We start from the raw sequence: 18,449 nt of genomic DNA, 5'->3' as shown, positions 1-18,449 counted from the left end.
GTGCGGAATAAATTGTATCTGTATGACTAGTGAATACTTATTTTTTTAATAGTCTTAATTCTCCAAATTCTCCAAGGTGATTTTAAAAAATATTTTGTGCAGCCTCTCATGGCATAGCTTAGTAACTTGAGTTCTATATTTTATAACATGCTGTGTTCAAGCTTGTATTATAGCAAGGCATAGGGGTAAACCTCCAGCTTGTATACTATCTTTTGAGTTTAGACTGTTGGGACTTTTTGGAAGGGGAAAGTGACATCAGGAGAGGTGATGAGTCTGAGGGTACCATACACCTAGTTAAGTTTCAAATGAAGTATATGGCTTATTAGTTTTCATATTATTCCTGTTTTTCCAGAGGCAAAAGGATAGTCCTTCAGATAGTTTAAGTAACAATACCCAATAATTTTTCTTTTCACGGTCTTCTTATATATTATTTTATATAATATTAATATAGAAATGCTTGTATCAAAGGAGATATTAGCACTGTTTTAAAGATGAGAAAACTAAAGCATACTTCAGTGATTGGCAGGTCACATAAATTATCAATAGTTAATAGAAAAGTCAGATTAGAAGTAGAATAATATTTGGCCTCAAAGTGTTTTACCAGATCATTTTTAGGGGATTAAATAGACATAAGATTTGGAGTTTTTAGTGTTAATAGTGTGATTACCTAATAAATTTTTTTGTATTAGCTTACTTTTGCATGATGTTGTAATATAAAAAATATTGAAGAACATGTGCTGTCAAGGCTGAAATATCTCTGTTTTTTGCTGCAATGGTGTTTGTTTTTTTTTGCAACACAGTTAGATATGACTGTAGTTCAGGGAAAGGCAAACTAAGGCCCAAGGACCAAATTTGCCCTGAAGCCTGTTATTATACTAGCCTGCAAGCTAACCAAGCTACGATGGTTTTTATAGTTTTAAATTGTCAGAAAATAATCAAAGGAGACTAATATTGTGGGACACATGAAAATTTTATGAAATTCAAACATCAGTTTTCATAAAGTTCTTGGAACACAGACATGCTCATTCATTTATGTATTATCTCTGGCTGTTTTTGCATTGCAACAGCAGAGTTGAGTAGCTGTGACAGAGACCACATGGCCTGCAAAGACTACAATATTTACTCTTTAGCCCTTGATAGAAAAAGTTTGCGGAACCTACTCTATCAAACAGACAAAAGAAAGTTAGATCACCTATAACTCTTATTTTGCATTTCTTTGTTAGATAATTGTTGTAACAGAAACATTAAAAAATTTTTCCTCAATGTCATAGAGTTGTTTCACAACCATTTAGTCCTTTGTAACTAATTTTCTAATTATAACTCTTAATAACTTGCCTTTGATCTTTATTTTATTGTTCTTTCATTGCTGTCTGTTCATGCTTGCCCTCCTCTTAAGATCTGTGTTTAATTTTTTTTATTTAAATATGATTGTACACCATCCTTTGATCTTGACATTTTGTCAGAATAATAAGCATCTGGTTAATCATCTGGCTTTCAGTTACCCTATATGCTGAACAAGTGAATTTTATAAAAGTGTAGAGTAGATTTCTTTGGTGTGAAGTAAAGTTATTGGTTTATCCTTGATGCTTTTGGCTTGAAAACTCTCATCTGTTAAGTACTATGGGTTTATTACTGCTGCCAAAGACCATACATGGGATATATAGGAATACTTATTATATACTTGTACATACTAGGATTTAAAGCATTTTTCGGGTTTATTTATATTTTGCAGTACAATATATGAATATTTTATTTATATCATTGAACACCCTTGTGTGTTTGTGTGTAAATATATACATATATGGGAGTAGAATAAACAAAGATATGTTTTAATGTTTGATTGGATATTGAAATAAAATCATCACCCTATCTTGAATTTTTTTTTTTTTGGAGACAGAGTCTCACTCTGGTGCCCAGGCTGGAGTGCAGTGGCACGATCTTGGCTCACTGCAACCTCTGCTTCCTGGGTTCAAGCAATTCTCATGTCTCAGCCTCCCTAGTAGATGGGATTACAGGCACACACCACCACGCCTGGCTAATTTTTGTATTTTTAGTAGAGACGGGGTTTCGCCATGTTGGCCAAGCTGGTCTCAAATTCCCAACCTCAGGCAATCTACCTGCCTCGGCCTTCCAAAGTGTTGGGATTACAGGCGTGAGCCTCTGCTCCAGCCCTCATTATTATCTTGAGAATTTAATGTTTTGATAAATACATATTGAATTACTGAGTGTTCAACCACAGAGAAGTTTAATTCTGAGATGTTTCTCTAAGCCTAATTCTGGTTTTAGTGTGCCTTTACTTTTTATCCTTAGCTACCCATAATATAATATTTTAATATTATAATATAATGTATTATATTCCAGGTTGGTTTGTTGGCTGCAGTTACTGCCTAATAGACAGTATTCATTCAGTAAATATCTTTTAGATTCTACTATATGTCAGGTGCTACTGGGGGTATATTATAATAAGAAACAAAAAATAAACACGGATCCTGCCTTCATGAAGAAAGCAGGTAGAAGGGATGGGAAGACATTAATCAAGTAAATGTGAAAGTATTCTTAGATTAAATACTATGAAAAAGGACAGTAAGTTGCTATAAGAACATATAATAGATATGTCTTGGGTTTGGGGTTGTTAGTCAGGGAAGACTTCCTTCAGCATATCATTTTTGAGCTTAAATTTCAAATATGAGTGGAAAATAAATGAGGGTAGGAGTCAGAAAGGAGGAATTGAGAGGGTGCATTCCAAGCAGAAGGAAGCATGTATAAAAAGGCTGTTTGGTAGAAAGGAATCCCACAGCGTGTTCAAAGATCTGAGAAAAGGCTAGTATATCAGCTGGGCATACTTTCAGCTTTAAGTCTCGAATATGTGATTAACAGTGCTTAAAGAAGTTGCAGTTTATTTTTCTCAAACAGGAAATTCAGAGGTAAGCACTTGCTCTAAATGTTGGCTCAGGGGCTTTGCCATCAGTTCTTTTGACCTAACCATGATTACAGTATAGCCACTGGTAACTCCCCATATCACCTATTCGATCAAGGCAAAAAGAATGGGAAGAGAAACACCAGCCATATCTATTTCTTTTGTCAGGAAATAATTTTTCCAAAAACCCTCAAAAACTATACCTTAATATCACTGGCCGGAATTATGTCATAGAGCCACCTAGCCCAAGGAAGTTAAATAGTTTGCAGTCTTTGTGTTAGAGGCATGCAGCATCCAGCCTAGCATGTGTAATTTAGCATGTGTGTAAACTTAGGATCAGGCAAACTTTTTTGTAAAAGGCCGAATAGTAAGTATTTCAGGCCTTGCAGGGCACATAGAATCTCTGTTACCTGTTCTTCTGGGTGCAACCCTTTGCAAATGTAGAAACCATTTGAGACTCTACAAAAACAGGCCTCAGGCTAGATTTGGCTCATTGGTATAGTTTGCAAACCTCTGGTAAAGTCTGATAACCAACTTGGTCTTCAGGTCATAGCATATCACTGACTTTGCAAAGGAACCCTTGCACATCTATTTAAATGCAATTCCAGAGTATTATCTTTTGGTTACAAGATTCCTCCAGGTCTTTAGTAATATTTAACCTGTCAAGCAGAAAATTTCCCAGAATATCAGAAGAAAGTGTGTTCTTGATTTCCTATGTCCTCAATCGTAAGCTGGTGAAAAAAAGAATAAACTTTGCCTCTCTGATATGTCATTTTTCTTGTTAACGGTATATGCTTATTAAGTAATATTAGATGTAGGCTTTTATGACCTCTAGTATCCACTCTTATCTCTTGCCCTGCCATTTGCATGCATCACATGACAAGAAAAGGCACATTTTCAATACTTGTCTGGCTATAGAGAGCTAATTCTGTGCATAAAGCACGTAAGAAGAATAGTTGATGATGCTATACCTAGACTAATGCTTTAGAGGACTCCCACATATAGTAAGAACAATTAAAGTGATCAGAGATCTAGATTTCTGCTTTTAGTATTGTCATCTAAGTAATTTGGTAGAAAGCAGTGAACAGTATTTCCAAATAATGTGAAGTGGCCATTAACATTTGACTGGTATAAATGTGCAATCAATATGTTAAGCAAGGGCCCCATTTATAGTTATAAGGACTTGGAGTTTTAAAAAATAACCTTTATTTATGGATAAAGTTAACATACTTCTATTTTGTTTCATGTTTTGGATGTTTTTTCTTTTTTCATTTTAATAAGCAGAAGATTCACAATTTTGGCTGGGCATGGTGGCTCAAGCCTATAATCCTAGCACTTTGGGAAGCCAAAGCAGAAGAATTTCTTGAGCCCAAGAGTTCAAGACCAACTTGGGCAACATAGTGAGATCCTGTGTCTAGCAAATTAAAAAAAAAAAAAAAGGAAGACTCAGAATCTCAAGGTCATCTAGTATAACCACAATTGTAAAACTATTGTAATTTATTTAGTGGAATTAATATAAATTCATTATTAAATATAAATCTTAATTGATAACATTTTTAAAAAGCAGTACATCCTGATGTCTAGGAGCATACCCTTTATAATTGGACAAATCTGAATTTGAATCCCAGTTCTGTCTCTTAAGGACTGGGTAACTCTGAGCTAGATAATTAATCTCTCTGAGTGTTCCTTTTTTCTCAACCCATAAGGATGTTGGAATGTTTACAGTAGGAAATATAAGTAAAGTGTTTAGTATAGTATCTGTCAAATAGCAGACACTCAGTGAGTGCTTGCTATTATCATTTTCGTCACTAGAATTTTAAATATTTAAGATGACTTATATTTGCTATTATATTTTCATGGCTAAAAGCACTTTACTTGTTTTTCAGAAAGCACACCTGAGCTGCTCTTAATATCATCTCTTGAAGATACAAATGAAACACGAAACATTCAAAGTAGATGCTTCAGGAAAAGACATAAAAGTGACAATGAAACTAATTTGCAGCAGCAAGTGGTCTGGGGAAATAGAAACCGTAATCTTAGTGGAGGGGTACTGATGGGATTTATGCTCAATAGAATTAACCAGGAAGCAACCCCTGGAGATATAGTTGAAAGATTGGGAGCTGATGCAAAAATTCTTTCAAATGTTATCTCAAAAAGCACGAGACCAAATACTCTTGATATTGGGAAGCCACCATTAAGATCAAAAAGAGACAGTCTAGAAAAGGAATCTAGTGATGATGATACACCTTTTGATGGTTCTAACTATTTGGCAGATAAAGTGGATTCTCCTGTTATTTTTGACTTAGAAGACTTAGACAGTGAAACAGATGGATCAAAAGCAGGATGTGTTGCTACACAAAATCCCAAGAGGATTCAACGTATGAACAGCAGCTTTTCAGTAAAACCTTTTGAAAAAACTGATGTCGCAACAGGATTTGATCCCCTCTCTCTTTTGGTTGCTGAGACTGAACAGCAGCAAAAAGAAGAAGAGGAGGAGGATGAAGATGATAGCAAAAGCATTTCAACACCATCTGCTAGGCGTGATTTAGCTGAAGAAATTGTGATGTATATGAATAACATGAGCAGTCCTTTGACAAGTCGTACACCAAGCATTGATTTACAACGGGCATGTGATGATAAATTAAATAAGAAAAGTCCACCATTGGTCAAGGCATGCAGAAGATCTAGTCTGCCTCCTAATTCTCCTAAGCCAGTGAGACTTACCAAATCTAAAAGTTACACAAAAAGTGAGGAGAAACCAAGGGATAGACTTTGGTCTTCTCCAGCTTTCTCACCTACTTGCCCATTTAGGGAAGAATCTCAGGATACATTAACCCACTCATCACCTTCATTTAACTTAGATACACTACTAGTACCTAAACTAGATGTTCTAAGAAACAGTATGTTCACTGCTGGAAAAGGAGTTGCAGAGAAAGCAAGCAAATGGTATTCAAGATTCACCATGTACACCACATCATCTAAGGTAAGTTTGGTTAGTATTTGCTACTTTTACTGTCACACACACATATCCATCACCACCAGAAGCCCCTTACTCGTTTTAACTTTTCTTCTAAACATAGCTTTATAAAAAGGACTCATTGGGTATGTAAGTTTTGTAAGTATCAGAATTGGAACTGAAATAATAACTTCAAAGAAAACTTACTAAGGTTATATTTGTAGTTCAGTTTTGAAAGAGTGATTTGTAGCTGGAGTAAGAATTAGTGTCATGTGAAAGTACTTACTGAATTTCAGTATTTCCTTCAAGATGCAGATTGTTTTTCCAGATAATGTGTCCAATATGCCCTCAAAAATTACCAGTCAGGCATATGATTTGCCCTTCTGGTTAGGATGGAGTAACTTACGATAGACTTACATACCTTCCCCTAAGAGCTAAAAGCTAGATGAAATAGAGAAAGTATCTGTTTAAAGTCATCAGAGAACTGCTGAAGTAACTAGAAAGCAGAGAGGCAGGATTTTAGAGAGGTGAGCTGAAGTTCTAGAGCCACTTTCTCCCTGAGGGGATTTGCTCATTATGGGCATGAAGCACTAGGTTGTAAATCTAGGCTTTCCCTTATCTGAAGTTTTGGGACCTTGTGGGTTAGAGAGACAAAATTGAAGACTTTAAGGGCCTCAAATACACTGAAGATTTTCTTCCTTCAAGACATTTTCCAAATACTTGATACTGCATGAGAAGGGTAAGTAGAACGTCTGTGAGAAATCAAGTTCTCAGAAGTTTCATGGTACTGGAATCATAATAGCTTGATTCAGGAGCTGCCAGAGGGAGGAGGGCCTCAGTTGGAATACTTACAGAGGTATGCCTTAGGACCATTGGCAAACCAGAGGTAGACTAAGCCTGACCAGAATTGCAACCTAGACTTGACTCAGGTTATCTGTGATTTGGTTAAAATAATCAGCTTTTACTCTATCAACAGAGAAAAGATTGTACCTTTTCTGGAGAAATAAAACATCAGTTAGAATCCTTACAGTTTTTAATATACAATGTCTATCACTCAATTAAAAATAGCTATGCCAAGAGACAGGAACATAGCTAAAAAATGAAGAAAGCAGATAACGGAAAGAGACCCTCAAGTGATCCAGATGTTTGAATTAACAAGGGACTTTGAAATAATTATATTATGTTCAAGAATATAAAGGAAAAGGTTTAAAAAATAACTGTAAAGATGGAAGATTTCACTAGATAATTGGAATGTATTAAAAATAATCAAACCTAAATTTTAGAACTGAAAATGAAATAAAAAGCAAAAATCTTGAGCCAGAGAGAAGAGATGCATTACCTGCAAAGGAGCAGTGGTCTTCTGAAGAGAAACTATGATGTCAGAAGACACTGGAAAGATATCTTTAAAGTGCTGAAAGAAAATAACTGTCAACCTATTTTTCTGTACTCAACAAAAATATTCTTTAGGAATTGGGGTGAGAATACTGGTTCCACTGTGGTAACGTAAGGCCACCACAGCCCATCCTTCCCACTGATTACAACTTAAAAACCAGACAAAATATAAAAAACAACTAAGGACTCTGAAAAATAAATAAAAGCAGGCAGTTTCTAGGGAGAGACCAACACAGAAATGAGTTTATCGTTTTCTTTCCTCATGCATCTTTGCCCCAAGGGCAGTCACATCATGGCATGGCACCTCTGGCAGATAAACTTCAAGAGAAACCCCATATTTCCTGAACAGAGAAGCCTGAGAAAGAGGCCTCTTTGTGCAGAAAGTTTGAGGGGAATCCCATACAAGTTTCACCCTACCCCTTGACCTGCACAGTCATGGGACAGATGCAAACTGGAATAGAAAAGGCTTAAGTAACTGAACTGCAAGTTCACTGCCTACAAAAAGTAAAACACAAATTACAGTCTGAATATAACTCAAGTGTTTGCCTGCTGAAACAAGAGCATCAACAATCTAGGAAGTATTATAACAGTACCCAGGCTACATAACATAATATTCAGTGTCCAAGATAAAATCCAAAATTACTTGGTATAAAGGACCAGGAAAATGTGACCAGTTCTCAAGGAAAAGACAACTCCAGAATGACTCAGATGTTGGAAGTATCAGGGAAAAACTTTAAAGCAGCTTCCATAACTGGTTCCTTTAGGTAAAGGAAAACACATTTGAAATAAATTAAAATAAATTCTAGCAAGAAATAGAATGTATTAAAACAAATTTTATAACTGAAATATATAATATCCAATATAAACTGATCAAATGGGTTAAATAACAGAATGGAGATGACAATGAAAAGTAAACTTAAAGATACAGTAATAGAAATTAGAAGAAGCAAGAAAAGATTTTTATAAAAATAAACAGCCTCAGGGACTTGTGTGACAATATCAAAAGGAACAAATGAAATATGGATAACTGGAGTTCCAGAAGAACTGAAGAGAGAGATTCTGTTAGAAAAGATATTTGAAGATTTGAAAAAATAATGGCTGAAACCTCCAAAATTGGTAAAAGATACAGATTTATAGATACAAGAGACTCAGCAAATTACAGACAGAATAAACTCAAAACCACACTTGCACACATCAAAAGTAAACTGCTAAAAATCAGAGATATTCACCTGCTAACAAGAAAACGGCTGCTAAAAAAAATTAAAATACACTGAAAGCTGTTAACAAAAAATTATTCATTACCTACGGAGCCATAAAGATTTGAATGTACCCATGCACTTTTCATCACAATCCTTGGAAGAATTTAGTGGAATGGTGCCTTTAACGCATTGAAAGAAAAGACCTGTCAACTCAGAATTCTATATCCAGTGAAAATATTCTTCATGGGTGAAGGTGAAATAAAGACATTTTCAGATAAAAGAATTCATGAGCAATGGGATTGCTCTATGAGATACGCTGAAGGAAGTTATTTAAACTGAAGAAAAATGATACCAAAGAGAAACCTGCATCTTCAGGAATAAAATAAATGCAAAATAAATGGTAAATAGCTGGTTATTAGAAAAGATTACTTTTTTGCCTCCTAAACTGAAAAAAAAAGAAAAGAAAAACCTATAATTGTCCAAAACAAAAATAGTAACCTTATCTCATGGAATTTTAAATATGCATAGATGTTTGACAGTAGTGAACATCAGTAGTAAAGGAACTTACCCCACAGACCTTCATTATAGTTATATTATTAAATATGAAATGATATAAAACTAACTCCAAGTAGACTTTAAATGATTAGATATGTATATTGTAGTCCCTGGAGCACTGAGTTAAAAAATACAGTGAGATGTAGCCAAAAAGCCAATAAAAATATTCAAATAGTCTTACAGAGAACAGGAAATCTTAAAGAGGCCAAGAAAGGGGGAACAGAGAAATAGACTAGATCTAACCATATGAATAATTAAATGATAACAATCTAAACACCTCAATTAAAAGGCAGACTTTGGCTAGGCATGGTGGCTCATGCTTGTAATCCCAGCTCTCTGGAAGGCCAAGCCAGGAGGATTGCTTGAAGCCAGGAGTTTGAAACCAGCGTGGGCAACATAGCAAGACCCTGTCGTACAATTTTTTTTTTTTTTTAATTTTAACTAGCTGGCCATGGTGGCACATACCTATGTAGTCCTAGCTACTCAGGAGGCTAAGGCAGGTGTGTTGCTTGAACCCAGAAGTTCAAGGCTGTAGTGAGCTATGATTGTGCCACTGCACTCCAACCTGAGCAACAGACTGATCTCATAATGATGAGGAGTTGGATGTTATGGTGTGTTCCTGTAGTTCCAGCTACTCAGGAGGTTGAGGTGGGAGGTCTGGATTGCTTGAGTCCAGGAGTTCTAGGCCAACCAGGGCAGCATAGCAAGACTCTGTCTCTGAAAAATATTGATTATAAGAAACAGTTCATCAGGAAGACACAATAATTATCCATGTATATTCACTAAATCACAGAGCCTCAAAACAATGACACAATTGGTAGAATTAAGGGGAGTTCTAAATCTGAGTAGGAAATTTAAAAACGCTCAGTTGATAGAAGAGGTAACAAAAATTGGTCAAGACAAATCTCAGCAACACAATCAGCTACTTTTATATAATTGACATTTATAGAATATACACTCAACAACTACAGAATACACATTATTTTCAAGTGTATACAGTACAGTCATCAAGATAAACTATGTTTGGCTATTTAAAAAACCTCAGTCAATTGAAAAGGATCCAAATCAAAGTACATTGTAAAGAGTTACAGAACATTACTGAGGGATTTTAAAAGAGATTTAAATAAATGGAGAGACATGCCATGTTCATGGAATTGAAGACTCGGTATTGTTAAGCTGCAACCCTCCCTACATTGGCATCTAAATGTATATCAAAATTGCACCTATCAAAATTCTAGCAGGATTTTGTAGAATTTGACAAGCTGATCCTAAAATTAATATAGAAAATAGACGGACCCAGCATAGCCAAAACAATTTGGAAAAAGAAAAAGTTGGAGGACTCACACTTCCCAATTTCAAAATTTACTACAAAGCTACAGCTATCAAGACTGTGCTGCTAGCATAAACAGAGATGAATAGATGAGAGAATAAAATTTAGACTCCAGAAATAAACTCTTATGTTTATGGTTATTTAAATTTCAATAAAGATGCCAAGGCAATTCAATGGGGAAATGATAGTTTTTGTCAAAAAATGGTGCTGAGATAATTGGATATCTGCATGCAAATACAGTCAGACTTCTGTATCTGCAAGTTCTGCTTCCATGGATTCAACCAACCACAGATTGAAAATATTACATAAATACAAATAATACAGTATAAGAACTATTTACATAGCATTTACATTGTATTAGGTATTATAAGTAACCTAGAGATGATTTAACTTGTACAGGAGGATGCGCATAGGTTATATGCAAATACCGACCCCCTGTGGATACTGAGGGATGACTGTAGGTGAATGTAGACACTCAACTTATATACAAGCATTAACACAAAATGGATAAGATGTCTAAATGTAAGAGCTAACACTATAAAAATTGTGGGCTGGCGGTGGCTCACGCCTGTAATCCCAACACTTTGGGAGGCCAAGGCAGGCGAATCACGAGGTCAGGAGATCTAGACCATCCTGGCTAACACAGTGAAACCCCGTGTCTACTAAAAATACAAAAAATTAGCCGGGCACGGTGGCAGGCACCTGTAGTCCCAGCTACTCGGGAGGCTGAGGCAGGGAAATGGCGTGACCCCGGGAGGCGGAGCTTGCGGTGAGCTGAGATTGCGCCACTGCGCTCTGGCCTAGGCGACAGAGTGAGACTCGGTCTCAAAAAAAAAAAAAAATTGTGGGCCGGGCGTGGTGGCTCATGCCTGTAATCTGAGAACTTTGGGAGGCTGAGGCGGGCAGATCCCCTGAGGTCAGGAGTTTGAGACCAGCCTGGCTAACATGGTGAAACCCCCGTTTCTACTAAAAATACGAAAGATTAGCCAGGCATGGTGGTGCATGCCTGTAATCCCAGCTACTTGGGAGGCTGAGGTAGGAGAATCGCTTGAAGCCGGGAGGCGGAGATTGCGGTGAGCCAAGATCGCGCCATTGCACGCCAGCTTCGGCAACAAGAGCAAAACTCTGTCTCAAAAAAAAAAAAAAAAAAAAATTGGAAGAAAATCTTTTAAGACCTTGAATTAAGCCAAGAATTCTTAGGTATGATACCAGAAACAGTCTATAAAAGGAAAAATTGATGTTAGGCATTATCAAAATTGAAGACTTTTGTGATCCAAAAATGAAAGTGTAAGAAAATGAAAAGCCACAGACTGGGGAAAAGATACGCAAATTCTGTATTTAGTAAAGGACTTGAATCCATAATATACAAACAACTCACACAGCTCAATGATAAGATAAACAACCCAAGTTAAAAATAGATCTAAATAGATATTTCACCAAAGAAGAGATATTAATGGACGAAAAGCACATGAAACATGTTCAACATAATTAGTTATTAGGCATTAATTGCATTTGGAGCCACAGTGAAATCCCATTTCACACTCACTAGAGGAATGGCTATAATCCAAAAGATGATGACAAGTGGAGGGGATGTGGAGAAATGGGAACCCTCATACTTTTTTGGTGGGAATGTAAAATGGTACAGCCACTTTGGAAAATAATTTGGCAGCTTCTTTAAAAGCTAAGCATTAATTTAACATATGACCCAGCAGTTCCACTCTAAATAATCTACCTAAGAGAAATGAAAACATAGCCTACACAAAGATTTTATGTGAATAATCATAACATTGTTCATAAAAGCCAAAAAGTGGAAACAACCCAAATTTCCTTCCGTCAACTGGAAAATAGGTAAAATGTGTTATACAGTGGAATGTAATTGAGCAATACAAAAGAACGAAATACTGATACATGCCTTAAAAATTGGTGAACCTCAAATACATGTTTATTTTAAGTGGATTAAGCCAGATTTTAAAAGACCAAATATTGTATGAATCCATTGATATGAAATGTCCAGAAAAGGCAAATCTGTAGACACAGTATATTAGTGGTTGCCTGGTGTTAGGAAGGAAATGGAGATTAACTGTAAATGGGCATGAGGTATCTTACTGGGGTGGTAAAAATTTTCTAAAATTAGAAACGTTCTAAAAGTTGGTAAATTTACTACAAAGATTATTGAATTGTAGACTTAATATGAGTGAATGTTATGACATGAAAATTAAGCCCCAATAAGGTTTCTTTTAAATCAAGCATATTTTCTGACCACAATAGAATTCAATTACAAATCACTAAGAATAAGAGATCAAGAAAAACCTGAACACACTTTCAAATAATTTGAATCAAAGATAAAATCATAAAGGAAATTAGAATAATGTTTGAGTGGAATGAACAAAAATATATCAAAATTTGTGGGATACAACTAAGAGGTGCTTAGAGGTTAACTCATAGCTTTAAGTGCTGTAGTTAGAAGTGATTTAAAATTAATGATTTATGGTTCTACCTTAAACTAGAAAAAAAGAACAAAGTAAGCTCAAAGTAGGAAGAAGGAAGTAATAAACATGGAGCAAAAATCAGTAAAACTGAAAAGATGGAAAGCATAAGAATATCAATAAAACCAAAAGCTGATTCTTTAAAAAGAACAAAATTGACACACTGCTGGCTAGACTGATCTAGAAAAAGAGAACACAATCACTAATATCAGAAAGATCCCACCTAAAGATTAAAATAAATAATATTTTTAAAGCCTAGCGTAGGCAGGTCTCATTTTATTGCACTTGCTTTACTGCTCTACACAAATGTCATGCTTTTTACAAATTGAAGGTTTGTGGCAAACCTGTGTTGAGCAAGTCAATTGGTATCATTTTCCAACAGCGTGTGCTTACTTCATGTCTCTGTGTCACATTTTGGTAATTCTTGCAATATTTCAAACTTTTTCGTTATTATATCTGTTATGGTGACTTGTGATCCATGATCCTTGATGTTATTATTGTAATAGTTTTGAGACACCATGAACTGTTCCCATATAAGATGGTAAACTTCATCGATAAATGTTGTGTAATTTCTGACTGTCCACCAAATGGCCATTCTCCTGACTCTCTCCCTCTCCTCAGGCCTTCTTGTTCCTTGAGACACAACAGTATTGAAATTAGGCCAATTAATAACCCTACAGTGGCTTCTAAAGTGTTCACATGAAAGGACGAGTCACACATTTTTCACTTTAAATCAAAAGCTAGAAATGATTAAGCTTAATGAGGAAGGTATGTCAAAAGCCAAGAAAGGCCAAAAGTGAGGTCTCCTGCACCAAACAGCCAAGTTGTGAATGCAAAGGGAACGTTCTTGAAGGAAATTAAAAGTGACATGAGTGATAGGACAGCAAAACAGTGTTATTGCCAAAAAGGAGAAAGTTTGAGTGGTCTGGATAGATCACATCAGCCACAATATTCCCTTAAGCTAAAGCCTAATCCAGAGCAAGGCCCTAACTAACTCTCTTCAGTTTTATGAAGGCTGAGAAAGCTGAGGAAGCTGCAGAAGAAAAGTTTGAAGCCAGCAGAGGTTGGCTCATGAGGTTTAAAGAAAGAAGCTGTCCGTATAACATAAAAGTGCAGGATGAAGCAGCAAGTGCTAATATAGAAGATGTAGCTAATTATCCCCGAGACCTATGTAAGGTCACTGATGAAGATGGCTATACTAAACAACAGATTTTCAATGCAGATCAAACAGCCCTGTATTGGAAGAAGATGCCCATCTAGGACTTTGATGGAGAGAGAGGAAAAGTCAGTGTCCAGCTTCCAGGCTTCAAAGGACAGGCTTACTCTCTTGTTAGGGGGTAGTGTAGCTGGTGATGTTAAATTAAGCCAATGCTCATCTACCATTCTGAAAATCCTAGAATTTGCTAAAGCTACTCTCTGCCTGTGCTCTGTAAATGGAACAAAAAACCTGGATGACAGCACATCTGTTTACAGCATGGTTTACTGAATGTTTTAAACCCATTGTTGAGACCTACTGCTCAGAAAAAATATATTTATTTCAAAATATTACTGCTCATTGACAATGCACCTAGTCATGCAAGAGCTCCAATAGAAAAGCAGTTGCCAGGTGCAGTGGCTCACACGTGTAATCCCAACGCTTTGGAAGGCTGAGGCAGGCGGATCCCTTGAGCTCAGAAATTTGAGACCAGTCTGGGCAACATGGCAAAACCCTGTCTCTACAAAAAATTAGCTGGGTGTGGTGGCACATGCCTGTGGTCCCAGCTACTCAGGAAGCGGAGGTGGGAGAATCGCTTGAATCTGGGAAGCGGAAGTTGCATTGGGCTGAGATGACTGTCTGTACTCCAGCCTGGCTGACAGAATTATACCCCCATCTCAAAAAAAAAACAAAAAAATGAAATGTCAAGGAGTCAAGTTGAATGATGAAAAAAGAAATGTCAAGGAGATTTATTGTTTTCATGCTAGTATTCATTCTGCAGCCCATGGATCAAGGAGTCGCTTTTACTTTTAACTTAGTATTTAAGAAATACATTTCATAAAGTTATAGCCATAATAGGTGGTGATTCCTGTGATGGATCTGGGCAAAATAAATTGAAAGCCTTCTGGAAAGGATTCTCTTCTAGATGCAATTAATGGCATTCATAATTCACAGGAGGAGATCAAAATGGCAACATTAACTGGAGTTTGGAAGAAATAGATTCCAATTCTCAAGGATGATTTTGAAGGGTTCAAGACTTCAGTGGAGGAATTATGCAGATATGGTGAAAATAGCAAAAACCCCTAGAATTAGAAGTGGAGCCTTGAAGATGTGACTTAATTGCTGCAATCAAATAATAAAACTTGAAGGGATGAGGAGTTGCTTCTAATGGATGAGCAAAGAAAGTTGTCAGACAGCATCACATGCTACAGAGAAATCTTTCTTGAAAGGAAGAGTCAATGAAGCAAACTTCATTATTATCCTCTTTTTTACCACAGCCACTCAACCTTCAGCAGCCACCACCCTGTTCAGTCACCAGCCATCAATATCCAGGCAAAACCCTCAACCAGCAAAAAGATTACCACTTGCTGAAGGTTCACATGATTGTTAGCAATTTTTAGTAATAAGGTATTTTAAAATTTATGTGCATTTTTTAGACATAATGCTGTTGTACAGTAGACTTCAGTGTAATGTGAACAACTTTTATATGCACTGGGAAATAAATTTGTGGTTTGCTTTATTGCGACATTTGTTTTGTTGAGGTGGTCTGGAACTGAACCTGCCATACCTCCAAGGTAGGTCTGTACAGTGCCTTCATTGAAGGCACTAAATAAATGGTTATTGTTGCTATACTCAGTGAAATTTAGTCTCATTAATTTTTTTGTGTATAAAGAATTTAATGTCTCTCAATGTAAAATCATTCTTTTTTATAATCTACTCAAACATGCATAATCTGTATTTTAATTAGAAAAATTCAACTATTCGTCTTATTTTTTATACTAAGTAATTCTTGTATGCATAAACAGCAACAAGACTTCTGGTTCAGGATGTTAAAATACATATCTGTATTCCCTCCTCAAAATCCCATTAAAGTGACAGAAAAATAGGAGAATATAATAAATCCATCAAAGCAATGAAAGAAGAAAAGTATGCCATCAGGAGATGAGAAATTTTCATACCTTTCTGAAAATGAGAAAGCAAATGACACTGGATTGATGAAAATGCCTGAATACAGAAAGTATAGCCTCCAAAGTAGTCATAAGAGAGATCAGCTACCAAGATGAGAACTGTTCTTGTGAATGAAGCCCAGGTGAGCAGGCAGAAGTATAAAATTACACAGCCAGGTAATTAAATTAAAAGACTACTTAAGGAATAGTTAGGCTAGGCGTTGTTTTTCCTCTTACAGGAGTAGTTGTGAAAATGAAATACTCCAGCTCACAAAGGTATGAAATCTGTAAGTACTAAGAGTGAAGGAGAGATACCAAGGACAGGCATTGAGATGAGAAAGAAAGTAGGGTTAAAAGTAATTCCAAAATTTCATTATTAGCCCAGAGTTTTTTTTAAGGAAGCCCCACTCTACTTAAAATATACTGAAGTACCCACCAACCAAAGTAAAACCTTCCTTTGTTTGGTCGCCCTGTACATTCTCTTCCAATTCCCCATCCAGGCACTCTAAAGGGTGGCCTGCTTACAGACATGCTAACATTGAGCTCTGTCATTCAAGGGAGGGTCTGAGTTCAAGACTAGCCTGGGTAACATGGCAAAACCCCATCTCTAAAAAAAAAAAAAAATTAGCCAGGTGTGGTGGTGCATGCCTGTGGTCCCAGCTGCTTGGGAGGCTGAGGTGGGAAGATTGCTTGAGCTCTGGAGGTGGAGGTTGCAGTGAGCTGTGATTGTGCCACTGTCCTCCAGCCTGGATGACAGAGCAAAACCCTACCTCAAAAAAAAGTTTTTAATATCATAAAAAATAAAATGAAAAAAAGATGAAATAGAAGAACATTTAGTTAACTTGATAGAGTATCAGAAAACTATAGCAAACACCATTCCTAACTGAAATATTATAATTATTTCTTTTAAAGTCAGGATCGGGCCAGGTGTGGTGGCTCACACCTGTAATCCCAGCACTTTGGGAGGCCGAGGCGGGCGGATCAGAAGGTCAGGAGATGGAGACCATCCTGGCTAATATGGTGAAACCCCATCTCTACTAAAAATACAAAAAATTAGCTGGGCGTGGTGGCACGTGCCTGTAGTCCCAGCTACCCGGGAGGCTGAGGCAGGAGAATCACTTGAACCTGGGAAGTGGAGGGCGGAGGTTGCAGTGAGCTGAGATGGGGCCACTGCACTCCAGCCCGGGTGACAGAGCTAGACTCTGTCTCAAAATAATAATAAAATCATAAAGTCAGGATCAAGGGAAGGAAGCATGCTGAACACCTGTGCCACCCAACAGCATTCTGGATTCTAACAATACCAGAAGGCAAGGAAAAGAAGTAAGAGATAAAGCCCGGGTATGGTGGCTCATCTTGTAATCCCAGCACTTTGGGAGGCCAAGGCAGGCATATCACTTGAGTCTAGGAGTTCAAGACCAGCCTGGGCAACATGGTGAAACCCTGTCTCTACTAAAAATACAAAAAATTAGCCAGTCATGGTGGTGTGCACCTGTAGTCCCAGCTACTTGGAAGGCTGAAGTGGGAGGATCACCTGAGCCTGAGGAGTCGAGGCTGCTATGAGCTGTGATCACATCACTGCACTCCAGCCTGGGTGACATAGTGAAACTGTCTCAAAACAAAAAATGATAGATAAAAATGTTGTAAAAGAATTTAATAAAACTTGATATTCTCATAAATGAGGTTATCTACTACCACTGAAAAACTGTTTGAACTGGTAAGGTGGCTAGAAACAACAAACATTTGTAAAACAGCTTTCCTGGATATGACAATAGCCAGTTAGAAAAGTAATGGAAAAATATGAGCTAATTCACTAGAACACAAACATGAAATGTCTAGAAGTAAACTTAAGTGTATAATACCTACATGAATAAAACTATAATACTTTACTGAAGGACATAATTTACTGATGGATTCAGTCTTGTAAAGGTATCAGTTCTAACCAAATTAGTCAGGGTAGTCTAATTAAAATACAAGAAAAAAAAGGCAAACCAAATACCTGGTGACTAAATAATACAAATCATAATTAGCTGCTTTAAAATTGATAGAGAAGATACATGAGAATAATCAAGAAAATTTTGAAAAAGAAAAGTATGAGGCCAGGTGCTGTGGCTCATGCCTGTAATCCCAACACTTCGGGAGGCCGAGGCGGGCAGATCACTTAAGGTCAGGAATTCAAAACCACCCTGGCCAACATGGTGAAACCCCGTCTCTACTACAAATACAAAAATTAGCCGGGCATGGTGGCGGGCGCCTGTAATCCCAGCTATTCGGGAGGCTGAGGCATGAGAATCACTTGAACCCAGGAGGCGGAGGTTGCACTGAGCCAAGATCATGCCACTGCACTCCAGCCTGGGCTTCAGACCAAAATTCTTTGAAAAAAAAAAAAAAAGAGATAAGAGGCTGCACTCTAAAATACCAAAACTAACAAAACTAATGCTAAAACTATAATTAAAACAGTTTGCTAATCAATGCA

At 36.8% G+C, this 18,449-nt stretch overlaps 1 protein-coding gene across 34 annotated transcripts in view; it reads left to right on the top strand.

Annotated features, from left to right (window-relative positions):
* DENND4A (DENN domain containing 4A) overlaps positions 1–18,449 on the top strand; it is a 132,997-nt gene that overhangs the window by 95,996 nt on the left and 18,552 nt on the right. For all 34 annotated transcript variants that reach the window (XM_054667690.2, XM_063795168.1, XM_063795179.1 and 31 more), the window contains one exon: positions 4,804–5,900. In XM_054667690.2, coding sequence (XP_054523665.1) covers positions 4,804–5,900 — 1,097 coding nt within the window. The remainder of the gene's footprint in view (positions 1–4,803; positions 5,901–18,449) is intronic.

This window comes from Pan troglodytes, chromosome 16 (genome assembly GCF_028858775.2).
Source record: "Pan troglodytes isolate AG18354 chromosome 16, NHGRI_mPanTro3-v2.0_pri, whole genome shotgun sequence".
Classification (NCBI taxonomy): Eukaryota; Metazoa; Chordata; class Mammalia; order Primates; family Hominidae; genus Pan; species Pan troglodytes.
This window is presented reverse-complemented; position numbering and strand designations above follow the sequence as displayed.